Source organism: Antedon bifida, chromosome 5 (genome assembly GCF_963402885.1).
Source record: "Antedon bifida chromosome 5, ecAntBifi1.1, whole genome shotgun sequence".
Lineage (NCBI taxonomy): Eukaryota > Metazoa > Echinodermata > Crinoidea > Comatulida > Antedonidae > Antedon > Antedon bifida.
Window position 1 is genome coordinate 7,036,264 of NC_136230.1, and position 18,628 is coordinate 7,054,891.

Below are 18,628 nucleotides of genomic sequence, written 5' to 3' on the forward strand. Positions count from 1 at the left end.
TGTGAAAATAAAATGATACCGAAAACAAAGAACTTGGTAAAATGTATTTTATTACCCGAAATTAAAAGCGGCACAGTACACGGATTTGCAAAGTCGAGTTGAGCCGCCAATATAATGACTAGTGTTTGAAATTTACAATGTTTAATTTGCATAGGACTTGCCTTCGCTTTTTCGTTCCATTAATCAAGGTTTGATTCAATTTTATTTTATTAATTTAAATTGATACACCGTTAATGAGAATTTGGCCTTGATTAGAAAGATAGATCAATATAAGAAAGGAGGTTGCTAAGTATTTAGCTTAACAAAATGGCTTGAAGAAGAGGAGAAATCATCAGAAAGTGGATCTGCTGGTGAGCAAGAAACAGAGATTTGGGCACAAAATGATCACCAACATCATACGGCACATACACATACAGATCATAGACATATAGATACACAGTTAATGAGATACCTTATATGCGTATTTGCTACTAATTTAATACATCACACAAATTGAGTCCGCATCCACAGTAATACAGTTTAAATTCGTGCGTTAATGAACCCGCAAAGTAGGTCTATCACGGACGAATCTTGTATATAATATTGATTAGACAACTCATTAAGAGAACAAATCGAAAAATGCTCATTATCGAAAATAATATTAGTTAAGGAAGCACAAATGCGTAATGGACACACAACAAATTTAAATTCCACTCAATGTCAATTCCAAAACAATTACGTTATAGGACAATGTTTGTAATTACGTATTTTCTTCTGCCAGTGATGATGAGCTTCAAAGCACTGAACAATTCAAAAGCAGTGATTGTGGTCACGTGCTTGTCACCTGATCACCAGCATTTCTCAACTGATCATTTAATCACATGATAATTATTTTTTAATGTTTAAAATAATATGAAATGAATTTGTTCAAAGCCGAACATCGCTCTACTTTTCAAAACAAATGAATAGAAATTAGAACGGTTGTTAATCATCAAGTCTGTACAATATATTTAAACAACTTCAAATTTCTTTTGATCTGCAAAAAAGTGTATGATTCCTCCAATAAAGGACACTTCCAATAAAACACCAGGATTTAACACCTAAAAACGAACGATGGTCTTTAATTGGGAGGTAGAGCGAAATGTGAATACAATGTGAATTAGTTTAGGTAACTGCTTCACAAACAAAAAGCGGTTGGTAGTTCAGGAAATGTTTTCATTGACCAATGTTGATTAGCAATAACTTCAGGCCAATCTGAATTTGGAGAAGGCAACACCTTGTTGTATAACCATTTGATAAATGCGTAGCAATAAGGTAGTATTGTTTGTGTATAATTTGGCTACGTTACACTCGCTGTAACTGGAGGATGATCTTCCATTTATCAATAATGGTTGTTCTTAGCTTCATACACAACAAACCAGGCAACTTGATGTCTCATCATCAACGTCCACATCTTCTTTAAATTAAAACCAATCTATCTTTCTTTATTATTTACCAAATATATTTGGTTTGTGTACCAATTCTTGTGCAACGACATACTGTTTATGAGCAATGTACATGCCAACTACACATTGGAAGAAAGCCAAACTGATAAACTGCGACTTGAAGAAGCGGCTCTTTTCTGACCAGAACTTCATCTGTTTTAGAAAAAGCTCTTTGCTGAACCCAACTTTTGGAATATCCACAGTTTTGTAACGAAGCGCTATTGAAGCGACAAGTGGAATAGATACAAAACAAGGATATAGTAAGCCTATAAATATGACAGAACAAAAAGAATTATAATCATTGAAAGTAATTGTCATTGGCTCTCAATCCATTGTTCAACTACACACCGTATGTTACAGATTTTATTGGGAATGGTACATGTGCGACAAGCACACAATATCAACATTAATACTGTTATAAAAATTTAAAAAGACAATACTAACCAAACGTAACATTCAGAGCAGCCCCACGCATCTGAGCACAAATATCACATGATAAATCACCTTCAACAATTGGTTTAGCAACATACATGGTCCACATAGGAAGAATGCTAATTGCCGGAATAACCACCATTGGAAGACTTGTAATTACCAACAATTTCCGAACCTTCAACATCCGGCGAAAATATGAGTTGGAAACAAGTCCTACCAAGCCTGCATTTATTGAAATTCCCAGTATACCCGTGTTAAATGGCCAACTTTAAAAAACAAAAAAAATTATCCTTTTTTAAAATAGCTGGGTTCTGTTTTAAACAATAAAGGAAATAATTGACGATATTTTTTACGAGACATGCACTTCTTCCACTCAACATATTCAATGTCTTACGATTTTTGGAGTACTGTATGACATATTGTATCTAGACTTTGTCCAACCTGTCTAGACTTTGCCCAACCTCTCTAGACTTGATTGAAGTGTCTTCACTTTGCCCAGTCCCACTGTCAATGGCTTTGCTCAATTTTCATTGGACCTCTGTACAATGTCATTATACTTTGGAATGTCAAAAGACTTCCACATAGTGGCATTATTATACTAAACTGTGCCATTAGAAAGGCTGCATACTGTACACTGTCATTGGTCTTTGTAATGTTATTAAACTTCTACATACAGTATGTACTAATACTACAGTATTTAGTACATAGCTCTGCCATTAGATTTCTGGCAGTGTCCTTATTTCTGGACAGTGATTGGCTATGGACTGTAGACTTACACAGCGCCTGTAGACTTTTACACAGTGTCTCTCTCTGTAGTATTTTCACAGTGACTGTAATATTTGACAGTGTCTGTAATATTTTACAGTGTCTGTAAAATTTAAGTGTCTGTAGACTTTTACAGTGTCTGCAGTCTTAGTGTCTGTAGACTTTGACAGTTTCTGTAGACTTTTACAGTTTCTGTAATATTTTACAGTGTCTGTAATATTTTACAGTGTCTGTAGTATTTAACAGTATCTGTAGACTTTAAAACCATTTCTGTAGACTTTTACAGTGTCTGTAGACTTTTACACAGTGTATGTAGTCTTTTACAGTGTCTGTATACTTTGACTGTAGTCTTTTATAGTGTATGCAAACTTTACATTGTAGACTTTTACAGTGTGCATACTTTTACAGTGTCTGTAGACTTTACAGATGTCTATACTTTTACACACTGTCTGTAGCAGACACTGTCAGTCAATCAATCAATCAAAATAACATTTATTTTCTTCAAATTATAACGGTATACAAAATGGTGTAAAGAAAGGTAATTAAATTGAAGAAGGCATGTTCAAAAAAAGCAAAAAGCTTGTGACAGACATGGCTAAACAAAGATGAGATTTAAAAAACACAGAAAAAAAAATAAAATACAGTAAATAAATAACAAAATATAAATTTACCTAACATTGGTTAAACTGAATAAGAAAATAAATTTAAAAAAATGTTGGTATAAATTAAGAACTGTTGTTAGTAGACTTTTACGGTGTCTGTAGACTTTTACAGTGCCAATGGACAAATACAATTTCTTGAATCTTGAAACTTACTGTTTCCATACTTACAGTGTCTGTACAGTATTTGACAGTGAATGTGGCAGTAGACCTTTGCAGTGTATGTAGAACTCCACAGTGTCTTTTCTTATTGCAGTTCATGGTACAGTATACTGTAGTGCAACAAGTTAAATTGAAAATTAAAAACATGAAATCATACTGTACGTACCCTTTGCCATCTTTTCTTTTTTGAAGTTTAAGAATTATTCGTTCAAAGTTTGGAAGTTCCTTATCTGGCTTTAATGAATCCATCCTAAAAAAGAATTAAGTATGAAAATACAATATTGAATTCTTTTCTGGGTGCCAGTTCCCTTTCGCACCTGCCTGGTATTTTGACTCCAAGTTTGTTTTCAACTACCTTTATCGTGAATACCACACCTCAGAATTAGGCCTCAAGTACTTTTATGAAGGAGAATCAGGGACAAAATATATTGATATTGAAATTGAACACGATTTTCACAAAAAAATGCATTAAATATACCGGGTCCTGGTATGGATTTTTTAGCCCTCTGTTATATTAATTAATATTGCTCTTTTTCATAGAAACAAAAAAAATATTGAACATTGAGTATGCAAATTCGCGAACAGTGTGTGAGAAAACGTCTGTAAAGACATCAATCAAGTTCAATGTCAATGATCAAAATTAGTTAAAATGATTTATTATTTTGTCAATCTTCTTCATAAAAGTACTAATTCTAAGGTGTGGTATTTATAGCATTTAGGATAAAGTTGGTTAACAAATTTGGAGTTAAAATACAAGGCGGGTGCGAAAGGGAACTAGCACCCTTTTCTGTTTATAGGCTTAGCTAGGTAGCCTAATAGTAGACAGGCTAGGCCTAGGCGGCATATTAGCGTTTTGGCGACCACAAACTCAAAATAAAATAGGCCTGGGCCTAGCCCTAGCCGCGCCTGGGACTAGCTAGGTAGCCTAGCCGCTAGCTAGGCTAGATTTAATAAATCACCCAACATTATTATTACATTGTATTATAAAGGCACATTAGCAAGACATGGTTTATGTACTTACTTAATTATTGGGGTTTTTTTTTTTATAAAAACATAATTTTATCTCAGCAACGAGCAACTTCTAATTCCAACGTGACTTTTTTAACAAGGAGCACGCCGCCAATCGGTCAACAGACATAGCAGCTATGTACACGTAAGTCTATTTGGACTCAGTAATATAATAACATTAGTATTCAGAATAAAGTTCCTTGTAAATAGTCACCATAATAATAAATATATGTCGGTCGTCAATCATCAAGAGGAACTCTCGACGCGGCGAAATTTAAAAACGGAGAAAGACAATTTATAATTTATTTGTGAATTCTGTAGGTTTTGTTAAATTAAGATAAATCCACAATCCCTATATGTTATAATATAAATACTCCATCATGTATTTAGGCCCTGCATTAAGCCTAGTAGGCCTATCCTGTCTAGGCTAGGCCTACTAGACTAGATAGAGGCTAGGCCTAGGCAGGCCTAGCTAAAGATAAGCACAGAAACAGGCTAGGCTAGCCTACTTTCTAGCCCTAGTTAGTTAAGGCTTTTTATTTAGTAATTTAGGCCTAGGCTAGGCGGCCTAAATTATAGTATTAGTAGCGACAGACAGGTGTTGCCGGTTGTGGTGGTGATGAGAGGAAGAGGAGGTGATTTGCCCTGCTGACTTATTATTGTAAGGGTAAGGGCCTAACTAAAACTAACCTCTAGCCTGAGCCTAGTCTAGGCCTAGTAGGCTACTCTTTATGCTATTTTGTTTGAAGTCTATGCATAATAGACCTAGGTACTGTAGTTGAGTCCTTTTTTCTTCTTAGGCTTAATCAATATTATTGGTATAGGCCTAATTGTTTTATAATGTTTGTATTGAATTGATGTATTGAATGTAACCATCAATCAATAATATAATGAATTAAATTTTTTTCATGGGGGAATGAAGATGTTATAAAACCAAAAAAAAGTGGATTAAAAACAGATATAATTATTATACACAAAAAGCCTATAAACAAAAGTACTAATTATTGATGATTTGCTACTAATAATGATAATTAAAAAACAGGCTATGATATTAAAATAACAAATGAAACCCCATATTTTTCAATAATAATGGCCATCATTTTGTGCACCATATATTTGTAAGACCGGACCATATTTGGCAGCCAAAAACAGACCGATTTTATCCAGGCCGGACCAGTTTTGGCGACTAAAAATGTCCGGCCGGACCGATTTTGGCAGCCATAAATGGTCCCTCGGACCGATTTTGGCAGCCATAAATGGTACCTCGGACCGATTTTGGCCCGGACCGATTTTGGTGTGACAGGCCTATGTTTGACACTGCTGCTAGCAGCCTAGACCTACTGTATAGTTTAGGCTCTAGCCGGTGAATATAGTAGTAGGGATATTTCTGCATACAATACATGCAAAACCAGGCCTAATTTGATATTTCCTGGTAATATACAAACAATTTTATTTCAAAATTATTTACACAGTTTTACTTTTTTTACAGTTTTTAGAACTAGGCCTAGGCCTAGATTCATTTTCATTCACTAGGCCTAGATTTGTCCAGATTGAAGCTAGTTTGAATGATTATAACTTTTCTGATGTTCTATTAGTCTAGAAACGGAAAGATCATTCAAATTGATACAAGATCTATCACCTTATTAACTGATTTGTTCATGACAGAGTTGACAATGGCCGATGGTGCAATCTTTAAGTTAGATGTCATCTACAACAGTATCAAAGATTCTCAATCCGGTTGGTATTCATAATATATAATGTTGAAAATTATTGACAGTTACTTGAATCATAATTATAACTAATTCCAAGTAAGACCAAATGAAAAAAAAAAGTTTGTTTCACATCCCCTCCCTCATCAAATTTTGGAGCAACATTTATCTTGGTCCTGTTTATCGTGGTTGTCAAACATTTCAAATTGTGTAACACTCTAACAGCAATTGAACTTTTGAACTATCATTCTCTTTTTTTTTTTATTTGACCTATTCAACAGGAAAGATGGTTAAATAATTGTTTGTTATTACTGTTTTTATATGAATAACATTTAAATTTAATTATGTATTCAAAGATATTAGAAAAGATGGTGATAATCAATAAAGCATTAACAAAGTAATTACCATATTTATTGTGTAAGCCCTCTCACAAATAGTACTCTATGAATAAATTGTTTTATCCTATTTATTTGAAAGGTTATTTTAGGGCAAGTTTAGACCATGAATTACTTGACAGTTCACTTATGTTATCAATGCCTATTAATTTACATTGCATTAGTAATTATTGCATTGACTAATAGAGCAGACATGGCAATTCTCCAATCATGGTCTCCCTCTCACTCACCCTCCAACAAGAAGACATCTAAATTCTACATTCTGGAAAAAATAAATTGTTGTCAATAGAACTTTTTTTAAATATCAAAATTATAAATTGTTAAGATTTAATTGTGTGTGGCACCTTAGTCCAATTGTTGTAGAACATCTTCTCTGTGTGGGATTTTTAGTTTTGGTTTTTTTTTTAATATTACAATACACAGATAACAAATTAAATTTGTTTCAAACTATTTAGAAAAAACTCAAAATGAAGAAAGACTCGCTGAAGCAAGAAAAACTCGGTTAAATCTTGAACACCAATTTGAATCTGGTAAGAAAACTACCGACCATATCTACAAATCTAATCAATTTAATTAACTTCTTCCTTCCAGCAAAAATACATAGACAAAATACCTCCTTTTACAAGAAAATTTATTTGATTTAATAATGTAATTTCCATAAATATCTTTCAGTAGGCTTCCAATATTATTGATTGCCTTTTTTTTTTAAGTCTCCTATTCCCAGAGGTCTGAATTTACAATGTGAACGGTTATAGTGTCATAACCATCATCTCAATAAATGAACTATATATTCATGCCCTATAACTGTTATCATACTCTAAGTTATTTCAGAGGTTATTGCAATCAATGCAATGCAATGAAGAATGATTTTTTTGAGTATAAAACACTTTTTTTTTCTGGTTTTATTCAAGTGGCTAGTAAGCATTCTCAACTACAGGAAATTCATAATCAAATGCAGAAAACTTCTAATGTTGGTCAGTATAAAGTCGCACAAACACAGTCTCAAATAGACAGGTATGAACATGTGTAATGATTAAGGTTTTGGATTTAAGAAAAGTTTTGAAATACTACATGAAAAAAGTGGAAAATGTCCAATTTAAAAGGGTGAAAGCGGATGTCCATGCCAACACCCAAACTGAAGTATGCCCTTGAACTGAAATTAGCGCTTGCCAGTTTCTCCATGGCCAACAAAAAATTAAAATAATGGGTCTTAAATAAAGTTTAACAACTTTCATTTTGATGCAAAGACTATAAATGATTAAATTGAAATACTGCACGAAAAAAGGGGAAGAATGTTAAGTTAAAAGGGTAAAAGCAGAAGTCCATGCCAACACCCAAACTGAAGTACGTCCTTGGACTGAGGTTAGCTCTCACCAGTTTTTCTTGGCTAACAAAATTAAATTAATTGGTCTTAAATAAAGTTTAACAACTGTCATTTTGATGCAAAGACAATAAAGGATTGATTATTCAAATTAAAACAATCTTAATGTAACTATTGTACCAACTTTTTAAGTCTCTAATTTATCAGTGGACCAATTTATATTAAATTGTATTGTTTCAAATTGCCAGCATTTTGATGAGATACCTATATTTATTTTAATTTAAAACCTAGATAATAATTTTATTCCTTACAGCAAATTCAATTAACCTGAAGTACTTCAATTAACCTAAAAAGTTTAATCACAAAATTTAAGTACATTTTTAGGCAATGCTTTTGGGCTTTAAGCAACTAGATTTCTTAGAATTTTTTTAGAGTTATCTCCCAACATAATTAGACTAAATTCCATAAGGGGTATTTTCATTTTCTGCTTTACATGGATTGTTATTATATAAAAGATTAAATTCAAAGCTTATTTATAGTATGAAGCCAATATCGGAAAATATGAAATTGGCAATTTTTGAATGAATGTTTATCTCAGTGGGACAAGGTAACCTATATACCTTTATCCTCGTTATTATTCATAATTCTACCCAATGCAATTTACTCTTCTCGTTCCTTGTGGGCTTTTATTCTTGTTATTTCTTTCATTTTACATCTTCTACTCAATATGCAAATTATATGGTAATTATCTATTTGAATTATTTCCTTTGGCATTTGATTGATTAAATCATTTTATATGACATGTCCTATATTTTGCTTTATGTTTGGGATAAGAGGATAAAAGACGTAGTTGAGATATATGGTGACAGCATGCATAATTGTACTTATGGGAGGTATATAAGGCTACTTAGCCTAATTTCTTCCACCCCAGCCTTGTTTCATTCCATTACCCACCCTAAGATTAAAAGAATCTTTGTACACCCATCCTACAGTAAAATTAGAAGCTTTTTGGTGAGCCTTATTAATGAAAAATAGATGATTGAAAGTGTATTTCAGTTTAAAGAAAGAACAAGTAATTAAAGTACTCTTCATTCTCTTATTTTCCACTTTTTAATCAAATTTCTGAAAATATATTTAGTATTCTGACCTCATATCATCTGTACTATGTGCCTGTAAAAGTCTATTTTGGTTTATTGAGATAATTTCCATGTACTTTACTACTCTTTTGTATCAATACTGACAGCCAGGAAGTAATAAATAAAGAGATACAAGATAAGTTGAAGAAACTTGAAAATTTGATTGAGAAAGAGCAGAATAGTCAACAGTTTCAGAGGTACTGTAATGATAACAGCCAATCAACTCCTACCTGTATGAGACTATTACTAACATCATTTTTCTGTGTAATTATAAACACTTTTTGAATAATAGTTCAAGCCTGTGGCTTCGTAGGGCTTGAAAGAACTCCCTTTTCAAACTAGTGACCAGCAGTGAAAGTGCTAGTAAATAGGCCTAACTAGTTTCAATTTTATGGCCAATTCTAAGTAGCCAGCAGGCAAATTATATTCATCTAGTAGGCTAGGCCTAAATCTATCTTTTCTTCAGTTGCTTACGATTGCAATTGTCTGTTTTTATGGAAAAAAATAACCCTTCTGTCAAAATTCTTGTACTGTAGTTCAATCCTCTTGTGTCAGATTCAGGTTCTGAGAAGGCATTATAGATTAGAGAATTCCAGATTCTTCTTTGCATTTTCTAGGGAAGAATATGAAAAGAAGCTCAGTGCAATGGAACAGGTATACCGTGATGCGTATCAAAATTATGTGAGTTTTAGACCTAGTCTACTCTACAAAACTTTTACTCAATTGTTATTTGTTTTCTCCAATTTGCAAACAAAGGTTTGCTAGTGTAGATTTTTTTGGAAACTTGTTTTCTACACTTTGCCAAAGTTTGTTAACTGGAGTCCAGCAAACTTTGGAAACCTTTTTCTTGACTAACTGTAAGTTTGAAAACAAACATTTGCTAGTGTAGACTTCTGTAAAGTTGTTTTCTTCAGTTTGCCAAAGTTTGTCAAATTGTCTGGCAAATTCTATTACAGTAATATTATATATTATAATTATTATGTTATACTCGCAGTTCATTCAGGGTCCCCCATGAGAAATTAAATTTTACATTTCAATGAAAACCTCATAAAAAAGTATTAAGTTTCATGCTAAGTTTATCATGTTTCATTCAAAGTTATGGTAACCATGACTAGTTAAAATCAGTTTAGTGTCAACATTAGTGCTCTTGCGCAACTAGTTCGGTTGAGTTGCGTTGAGTTCCGTGTGGACACAAGTTTACCTTCATTCTGTGTGAAGTGTAAATGCACTGTATCTGCACTGTATTTCAAAGATAAATAAGCATGATACCTATATCGATAATTATGAAAATTATACAAGCCGCCGTAGCATTGATGTGTAAAATACAATAAAACCATTTCCTATGTGTACATAAATCCACTAAAGACATTTTTTATTAATTTCACAGAGAGAAGATTCGTTAGCGTTGGAGATTTCACAGATCTCAAAAAGCAAAGATAATTTGTCTGAGAAAAGTATGTATATTTTTATATTTTATATAGGAACATTGCTGATTGGTTAAAAATAATGTATTGTTCATGTCTTAGTCAATTCAAACCATCTTGTTTTACAAACAATAGTTGATTTATTTTTCAATTTATTTAAATATTGTAAAATAAATATTAAAAATTTAATATTTTAAAATGATGAAATGATGGCAGTTGGTTAATGACGTAAAACCCATCTTGAAAAGACGTAACGTTCGTCTTGGACTTGGAAAGTATGGCTAATGGATGCACATTGAAATGATAATTTTGTTTCCAATAAAATGATTTAAGCCGTTTGTTTTTCCTAGCAATTCTATACATTTACATCCTTTATTTTTATCATACAAAGAAATATTTTCTAATGCATTGTAAGTGAAACTGTATTCTGTTTTAGAATTAATGACAAATTAGTATTTGAATGCCATTGGTCATTTTCATTGAAACCTATGAAGAATTTTATTTGACTAGACTAATTAGTTACGCCAAGCCGTTAATCAAGTTTTTACTGTGCTTCGATTCAGTTTAATTATTTGTCGATAATAGAGATATGAATCAATTTTAATCAAACCCACACACACAAAAGTAATAGCATCAGTAATCAGTAATATTCTCATCAGATAGGAAATATTGATACTGGATTTTAAAATGAAGAATATTGTATACAAATAATGAATGTGTTGAAATATGGAGAATATTTTCACAAGTTGTTGTTCTATGAGACGAAACGAAGAAAATATTCTCCCCATTAAAAAAAAATTTAAAAAAAAACATTCATACAGTTTTAATTAAATTTGTATTCAACTAATCCGCTGCTAACGTTAGTTAGAACCAAAGGCTAGAAAGGAGTTTATTCCATTAAAAAAGGCAGTGCTTTAATTGGGGCGCAAAGAACCGTCATGTTGAGTTTTTGAACATCCAACAGTCACCGGCCTCGCGTAGCAAAAATGTATAGAAATATTCACTAAAAGCTGCCATGTAATAGAACCATTAAATATAACGTTTATTGCACAATAGAACAAATACATTGACAATGACTGGCACTGAAACCATACGAATGACAAGTATTCACCCAAGTGTGTACTGTTATAACAGTTATATAAACATGCTATATTCCAGCAATACTTATACAAGTATTGTTAATATATGATAATGATTAGTATGATTTTAAATGGATAAATATGATGTTACAAGTTGAATGAATAATCAAATGCATTGATCATCTCAACATTTTCAATACATACTAATACAAGGTCATTTATGATTCACTGTCAACTATAACTAATGAATGAAATTTCCAACAAATGCTATTATATACAGATTCAATCTGGGACCCGTGGAATGCCTAGTATAGGTGTGACGCGGTTGATTGATTACACTATGTAATATATATAGTGTAGAGGTGAAACAGAAACTTGAGCTATAAACTAAATTAAAAGACTCATTAATGAAACATTGGTTGATAGTAACACACATTTTATTAGTTAATATGACTAATATCAGTTGGCGAAGAGTGTAAAATATATTATTTGCAATCGTACACAATTAAAATCATCTTCAGGAATGCCCTGTGCGTGAACTGTGAGCCAAGCATGTGTATGTATGCACGGAGTTGGATCTTAAAAGAATCCTAAAGCTCTGTCTACACTGTCAAACTTTATGTGAAAAAAAAAATGTGGTGTGCCCATTATTATATGGACATGATGATGTCATATCACTATCATATTTGGGGATATCACTACCATATTTGGGGATATCACTACCATATTTGGGCACATCACACTTTTTTTGTCAAACTAACACTCCCAAGGGCTATTATTTTCTGTCTTTAATGAAAAACCTCACCCAGTTGATATAAACTTATTCTTACAGATAAAATATATTTATATAATAAACAATACAAAAGGCAAATCAGAACTTGTACAGTAGGCCTATGATGTAGGAAAATAAAATGACTATTTGATGTTGCTTCTTTGCTAAAAATGTTCAGTTTAATGAATATTAGGTAACTGCATTATTTCAATAGAGGTTAACTGGAATTTTTAGTTGATATTCTGGGAAACAAGAAATAACAAAGTACAACTACTGTACAGTATATACTACTATTTTACATAAGTTTTCCAGAATAGTATCTTCGCATACTTAACCAAAATGTCAATACTAAATACCATGTTTATTATTACTAGTTGCGTGGTATCGTACCGTAAGCTGTAATTACTATACGATATTACCCTAGATCACTTTATAATAGAAAACACATGCTTTCCCTAAGGAAAAATCCTATAATTTACATGCTTTAAATTGGTGTACTGATATTTAAACATTCTAGAGAACAATTTCTGTGAGTATGTATAAAGGTATGAACAACAAGACTTAGCCCACGGGAAAAATCAGCAGTGTAGGTTGTGCTGGGTGAATAGGTTGGGAAAGCCTTCTAGTCATGTACTCCTGGATAAACAAAGTACTTTCCACATTTATATGTACATCATGCATGTACAATCTTCAAGGTTACAGATACATCATATTTATACACAAGTTCATGTACATTAATAATCTACACTCAGTTCACCCACCTTTCGTTTTATTACTCACGGAATACCGTATGCGGTGATAAAAGAACTACGAATGTAGTAGTAAAAATGAAAATGTGTTGTGAGCGATAAAATGAAACCAACCAGAAATCAGACTGTGAATGTTTACAGATTCCGTTGGTATTAGCAATCGTAAGAAAGAGAGTTCAGAGACTACATTGTGATACGATAATAAATTTGATGATGAACATAAAGATGAGTGAACCAGAATTTAAGAAGATATGAAGCCGTCTTGGGTATGCTTCATGTCAAAAAATAGAAGCATAAAATGATCTATGAATTTGAAATTTATGATTTTGTTTATTAGAATGAAGAGACTACTTCTCAACTTCTTGTTTAAAAACTTTTAATAAGTTACAGAACTAGTAACTATAATTATTCCATAATAATTTGTATACATTAGTAGTAGTATTAAAGTATTTTAATATTTTTATTTTATATATTATATGTTATAGTAAATTAATTAATGTTCAATTAGACTCACAGAGAGATGTACAATATACAACCTGGGAACTTGGTGCATTAGTTGAAAAACAAAGCTATTATGTTGAAGTGTATTGCAATATTAATGCAATGAATTGATCATTCATGGAAATCGCAGCAAAACACAACATTCATCTTTTCTTTACAGTGATTTTTTTTTTTCGGCAAAGTTTGACAAAGTAAAACATTTGATGTCATTATAATGTGGGTTTTTGGGGGTGTTTTTTCTTCTTTGTAGTTGGTCAAAGTGATACAGAAACAGACGAATTAAGAAAGTTAATTGAGGGACTAAGTTTGAAGGAGGATAAAAATGAAGACCAAGATGACATTGGTGAACAAAAACAGATCCTTTTACAGTAAGTTCTTACACATACAGTAGTCCACATATAATACAGTAGAACCCCTCCTTTGGATACCTCTACGTTCCCATAATACAAACAAGTCACAATACTGTATATGATTTAACATCATGGCCAGCCTCTATTCAGGGTACAGTTTTTTTGGCCCTGAAGGTTCTACTGTATTTGGTTCAGCCAACACTTCTTGATCCATTCTATCCACTTGAGCTACATGGGCTCAGTTTGAAATATCAGGCCCTGTACGCTAGGTCATAAATGGAGCATGGAAGGATCTTTTTAATGGAGAAGGGAATAACATTTTCGGTAGGAATTAAAAAAGCTGATATTTAGTTAGCTCAGTCCCACAATTCCATGTTGTGCTGTTGGATGGTGAAGTAACAAAATTTGGTGCAAAGTTATTTTAGGGGAAATTTTTTTTAGACTTATTTCCTTATGTCAAAATTGCTTGTGTCTATCTTTATATAGCAATATGAAATCCTTTTTTATTATATAGTATATTTACAACAAACTGATAATAACCATACTACCACTAAAATAATTTCTCAGAACCTTATGTACAGCAGCACCTGAAGAATGAAGATAGATTTTTATCACCTTCACAGTCTAGTGTGCAATAAAATATTGAAATTTTAACACAAGTCATTTATTGATGTGTCTAGATGTTTTATTGTATAATTTATCTATCTAGATGTTTTATTATATATTTATTTATATTTTATTTTTTAATAGTTCCATGTTCCAGGCTAATTTAAAATCAAAGAACGAAGAATTGGTGAAAATCCAACAAAACAGACTCAAGATAGAGCAAGAACTTACACAGTAAGTTAAACTTAAGCAGTTTCTATGGCGCTAGTTGCCATAGCTATGTAACAACTGAAAAAAAACCCTAGATGAATTATTTGCCTCATTCATGTTTTGATTCAAGCTATAATTTATTTTCCAAACATGATGAAGTACTCTGCATTTTAATGAAATCTCTTCTATAAATATAATTTCCGAAAATGACTCGTATGCATCATCTGCTTTTGAATTAACATTAATTGTATATTTTTTTGTCTTGAGAAATTTATTGGCACATAATTTTAATTTTATGAGGTTACAAAAGTGGATTAAAGCGAATAGTTGAAGCTACGGAATGTTTTGACATTCCATTGAATTCAACATTGTATTATTTTCATTGTATATTATATTTCTAATTAGAATTATAGATATAATACAGTAGTGTACAATATGTTCTATTAGATATATAAAACACATTCCTTTGTGGTAAATATTTGAACTTGAATGAAGAAGCATTTCATCTGGTTAAAAAGACAATTAAGAATTTTCTTATTTCGTACAAACCTATATAGAAAAAAAGTAGTTTGATTATATTTTAAGATAAATTTATTCTTCATCAACAATGCTATTCAGAATTGTTATGATATTAGTTTTTCATATTTAGTATTTGCTGAAATAAAAAAATGTTTGGCCTTGCTCCTTTTTCACAAATAATTAGGAGAGCTTCTATATTTGTCTTTGCTGATAGCTTTTATCTATTAAACTACCTTTCTTTTCTTTTTTTTCACCCATAATATTTTAGGTTATCTGTATTTAATTTGGGGGTAGGGTTGACAATTGTCATTGCTGTATTTTAGCTTTGATATGTTTTAAACTACCTTTATCTATTTGTTTAACCCATATTTATTTTCAGGTTATCTGAATTGAAGTCCCTGAGAGTGATTGACAGTTGTTTTGGGGGTGGGGGTGTGTTGAGGTTTGGAGGAGTGAGTGTAACAAGTAATGTTGTTGTTGTTCATTGTGTTTGTAATCTACAAACTGATGATGGTGGTTATCTATAGGAAAAATTTAACTTTGCAGATAATTAAAATAAAAACCAAACATCTATTTATTTGTTTTTTATGGGTGATCTCTTCAGTAAAAAAACGGCCCAGTACATCTATCGATCAATCAATATTAATAGGATTGTTTTCTTTTTGGTTTTTTAGCTTATCTGAATGGAAACCCCCTAGTGACCTCATGTTTGTCTTGAAGGAAGATCAACCATCACTACAAGTTTAACTACAAGCTAAGCCAAAAGGTTTCAAAATTGACAAACCAGCTTAAGATTGATGTATTTATGATGATGATTTTTAGTCTCTCTTTATAATTTTATTGTGTGAATTTCAATTTAACTTCTTTTTATATTGCTAATAATGTCTGAATTGGTGCAATATGTTTTGGAGATTTGTAAATTTTATTTATTTTAATCTAACTATTTGTGCAATTTTGTGTCAAGTAACTGATGAGTCCGCAAACTAAGGTCGACGTTTATAAGGTCTTGAAGACTTTGTTCAAAACAAAAAAATCTGTAGTATTCATTGTTGATTGGTTGTGACTTTATAATACCATCTTCATCATATTATTATTATTATTATTGATTGTGACCAAGTGTTACTTTTTTAATTTTAATGACATTCTTATAGTTTTCAGTATTTGAAATGTTATTTTATTTTATTTTAGTTGTATATTTAATGTAAATATTTTTTTCTTGTATTATTTTTTTAAAGACTAAAATAGACCTATACTACGAATTAAAATGTTAAAATATTGAGATTGAAGATGAAAAAATTGATTGTTGACATTTTGCTTATTAATATTATGAAATCATTTTGCATTTCAAATATCACATAGAACATCATACTTGACCTTGTTGTACATAGGGTCAAATCGAGTTATAAACGAGGTGGCTATAATAGATTAAGGTTTTGTTTGATGGATTGAGATGTGTTTTTTTCAAAGCTGTATACCTTTCATTAATTGAACATTCTATACTTCAATAAATCTCATCTCGTTTAAATTTCGTGCCTATCATTTAATTGCTGGATCGATATCTGAATTCAATACACCTTTATTGAACGCTTGCGTAACCTTTGAACTTTGTTAAGCGATTTAGGCTTCTAATTCGATTATCTCGAATTATCGGGCTATTTGAAGTAGGCTACTCGTTGCGTATTAAACGTTATTTACGTTTTCTTATCTTGCGAAAACCATACTTGATATGTTTAATTGATGTTGTGTTACGTATCGTATACAGAATTCGCTTTTAAGTGTAGATAGTATAAAGTTTATTTATCTTTGAGTGCTGCTGTAGGATAGAAAAAATAATAATAATGTATCCTATACATAAACTCTTTGATGTGGCTATATTCAGTAAGCTTTTATAAGATAATATCCAAATAACCATTAAGTTATATTATAAACACACATGTTCGTAATTGTAACTACTACGGAGTATAAAGTCAGATGATTTTCCCTACTCTGACGTAATTGTACCGAATGTTTGGTACATTGTGAGAACACCGTGCAAACAAATCCACAAATAATTCGCGAACCAACGACCTCCAGATCACTATCCTGATCATTGCTTCTAGACCACCAAACTAGAGTTCGATTCGAACCTGGGGGAAGCAGCGGATATGTTTAAATACGAAGCTAGTTATTCATCAATTTTCCAGTTAAAAGTGGCCAATGAATTCTGGTAATTTTCTTTCAATGAATCGTTCAGTCCTAGTTTTATTACCTTGCATTCGTTTTAATTAACAATTTTCTATTGGTAATTCCTTAATCGATCTTATATTCCTTATATCTCAACAAAATAATTATATTTTCACCTTGATCAACATAAGTAGGCCTACTATTATGTTTCTTGTGTAATTGTTAAATTACCTTGCCTGTCTTCAATTGATCCTTAAATCCTACCTAAATTAAACATTTCGTTTTCTGTACAACATTGAGATTATATGTATTATCCGTGGATTACCTATGTATTTATGTTTTAATTAATCAATACTCTGTAGATAACCTTAAAATCCCCTAAACATCTTATGCTTCATCGCTGTCCTTTTTCTTATCTTCGGTTATTCCATTCAATTGATCGTATTTATAAATAATCTTTAAATCCTAACTAACTAAACATTCCATCTTCAACAACATTGAGATTATCCATGGATTACCTATATATTTATGTTTTAATTAATCAATACTCTGTAGATAACCTTAAAATCCACTAAACATCTTATGTTTCATTCGCTGTCTTCTATAGATTGTCGGTTATTTCATTCAATTGATCCTATTTATAAATAATCTTTTTAAAGATTATTTAAAAATCCTAACTAAACTAAACAACATTCCATCTTCAACAACATTGAGATTATCTGGATTATCCGCTAAACGTCTTATATCGTTTCATACGTCTTTTTTAGATCTTCATTGCCTGTATTCTATTCAATTTATCCTTTATAAATAATCTCTAAATCCTAACATTCAATCGATCCCCCATTTAATCTTCAACAACATTGAGATTATCCGTGGATTACTATGTATTTATTTTTAAATTAATCAATGCTCTGCTGTACATAATCACTAAATCCAAGAAACATCTGTTCTTAGTAGTTCACTAGAATTATCAATGGTACAGTATTTCTTTTCCAATGGCTCTATATAAACTAAACGTCTTTAGTAAGCCGGAACACTGTATTATAAATGAAGTAAGGACATAGATAAATAAATGTAGTTTATTTCACGATGGTATTGAAACAGGTTAACAATTCAGAGAAATATTAATCATTACGATGTAGGCCTACAATATTTTGATCGTTTTCTAAATCCGATCTTACATTACTTGACAGTCAACGTTGTAT

The 18,628-nt window shown here is 31.5% G+C and overlaps 2 protein-coding genes across 3 annotated transcripts; one reads left to right on the forward strand and one right to left on the reverse strand.

The window, feature by feature from the left end:
• Positions 1-461: 461 nt before the first annotated feature.
• LOC144842953 (transmembrane protein 126A-like) lies at positions 462-4,617 on the reverse strand. The gene is made up of 4 exons (XM_078699578.1): positions 4,503-4,617; positions 3,648-3,731; positions 1,908-2,161; positions 462-1,729 (listed from the first exon to the last, which is right to left on the reverse strand). Exons 2-4 carry the CDS (start codon positions 3,728-3,730, stop codon positions 1,467-1,469), a joined length of 600 nt encoding a protein of 199 aa, XP_078555704.1. The 5' UTR covers position 3,731; positions 4,503-4,617; the 3' UTR covers positions 462-1,466.
• Positions 4,618-4,656: 39 nt separating this feature from the next.
• LOC144842949 (synaptonemal complex central element protein 1-like) lies at positions 4,657-16,785 on the forward strand. 2 transcript variants are annotated; one of them, XM_078699572.1, is made up of 10 exons: positions 4,657-4,806; positions 6,085-6,226; positions 7,049-7,123; positions 7,505-7,607; positions 9,158-9,247; positions 9,668-9,731; positions 10,438-10,504; positions 13,826-13,943; positions 14,676-14,765; positions 15,935-16,785. In XM_078699572.1, exons 2-10 carry the CDS (start codon positions 6,148-6,150, stop codon positions 16,005-16,007), a joined length of 759 nt encoding a protein of 252 aa, XP_078555698.1. In that variant the 5' UTR covers positions 4,657-4,806; positions 6,085-6,147; the 3' UTR covers positions 16,008-16,785. The 2 variants fall into 2 exon arrangements, with proteins under 2 accessions (XP_078555698.1, XP_078555699.1); XM_078699573.1 differs by having other exon boundaries at positions 4,693-4,806; positions 6,155-6,226.
• Positions 16,786-18,628: the final 1,843 nt, after the last annotated feature.

Excerpts from the sequence above, each read along its gene's own strand:
- LOC144842953 (XM_078699578.1), bottom strand. The coding sequence starts at position 3,730 with ATGGATTCATTAAAGCCAGATAAGGAACTTCCAAACTTTGAACGAATA. Across the intron at positions 2,162-3,647 it reads AAAAGAAAAGATGGCAAAGG|TTGGCCATTTAACACGGGTA; the intron begins GTACGTACAGTA and ends TGTTTTTTAAAG. Across the intron at positions 1,730-1,907 it reads TGCTCTGAATGTTACGTTTG|GCTTACTATATCCTTGTTTT; the intron begins GTTAGTATTGTC and ends TCATATTTATAG.
- LOC144842949 (XM_078699572.1), top strand. The coding sequence starts at position 6,148 with ATGACAGAGTTGACAATGGCCGATGGTGCAATCTTTAAGTTAGATGTC. Across the intron at positions 9,248-9,667 it reads AATAGTCAACAGTTTCAGAG|GGAAGAATATGAAAAGAAGC; the intron begins GTACTGTAATGA and ends TGCATTTTCTAG. Across the intron at positions 13,944-14,675 it reads CAAAAACAGATCCTTTTACA|TTCCATGTTCCAGGCTAATT; the intron begins GTAAGTTCTTAC and ends ATTTTTTAATAG.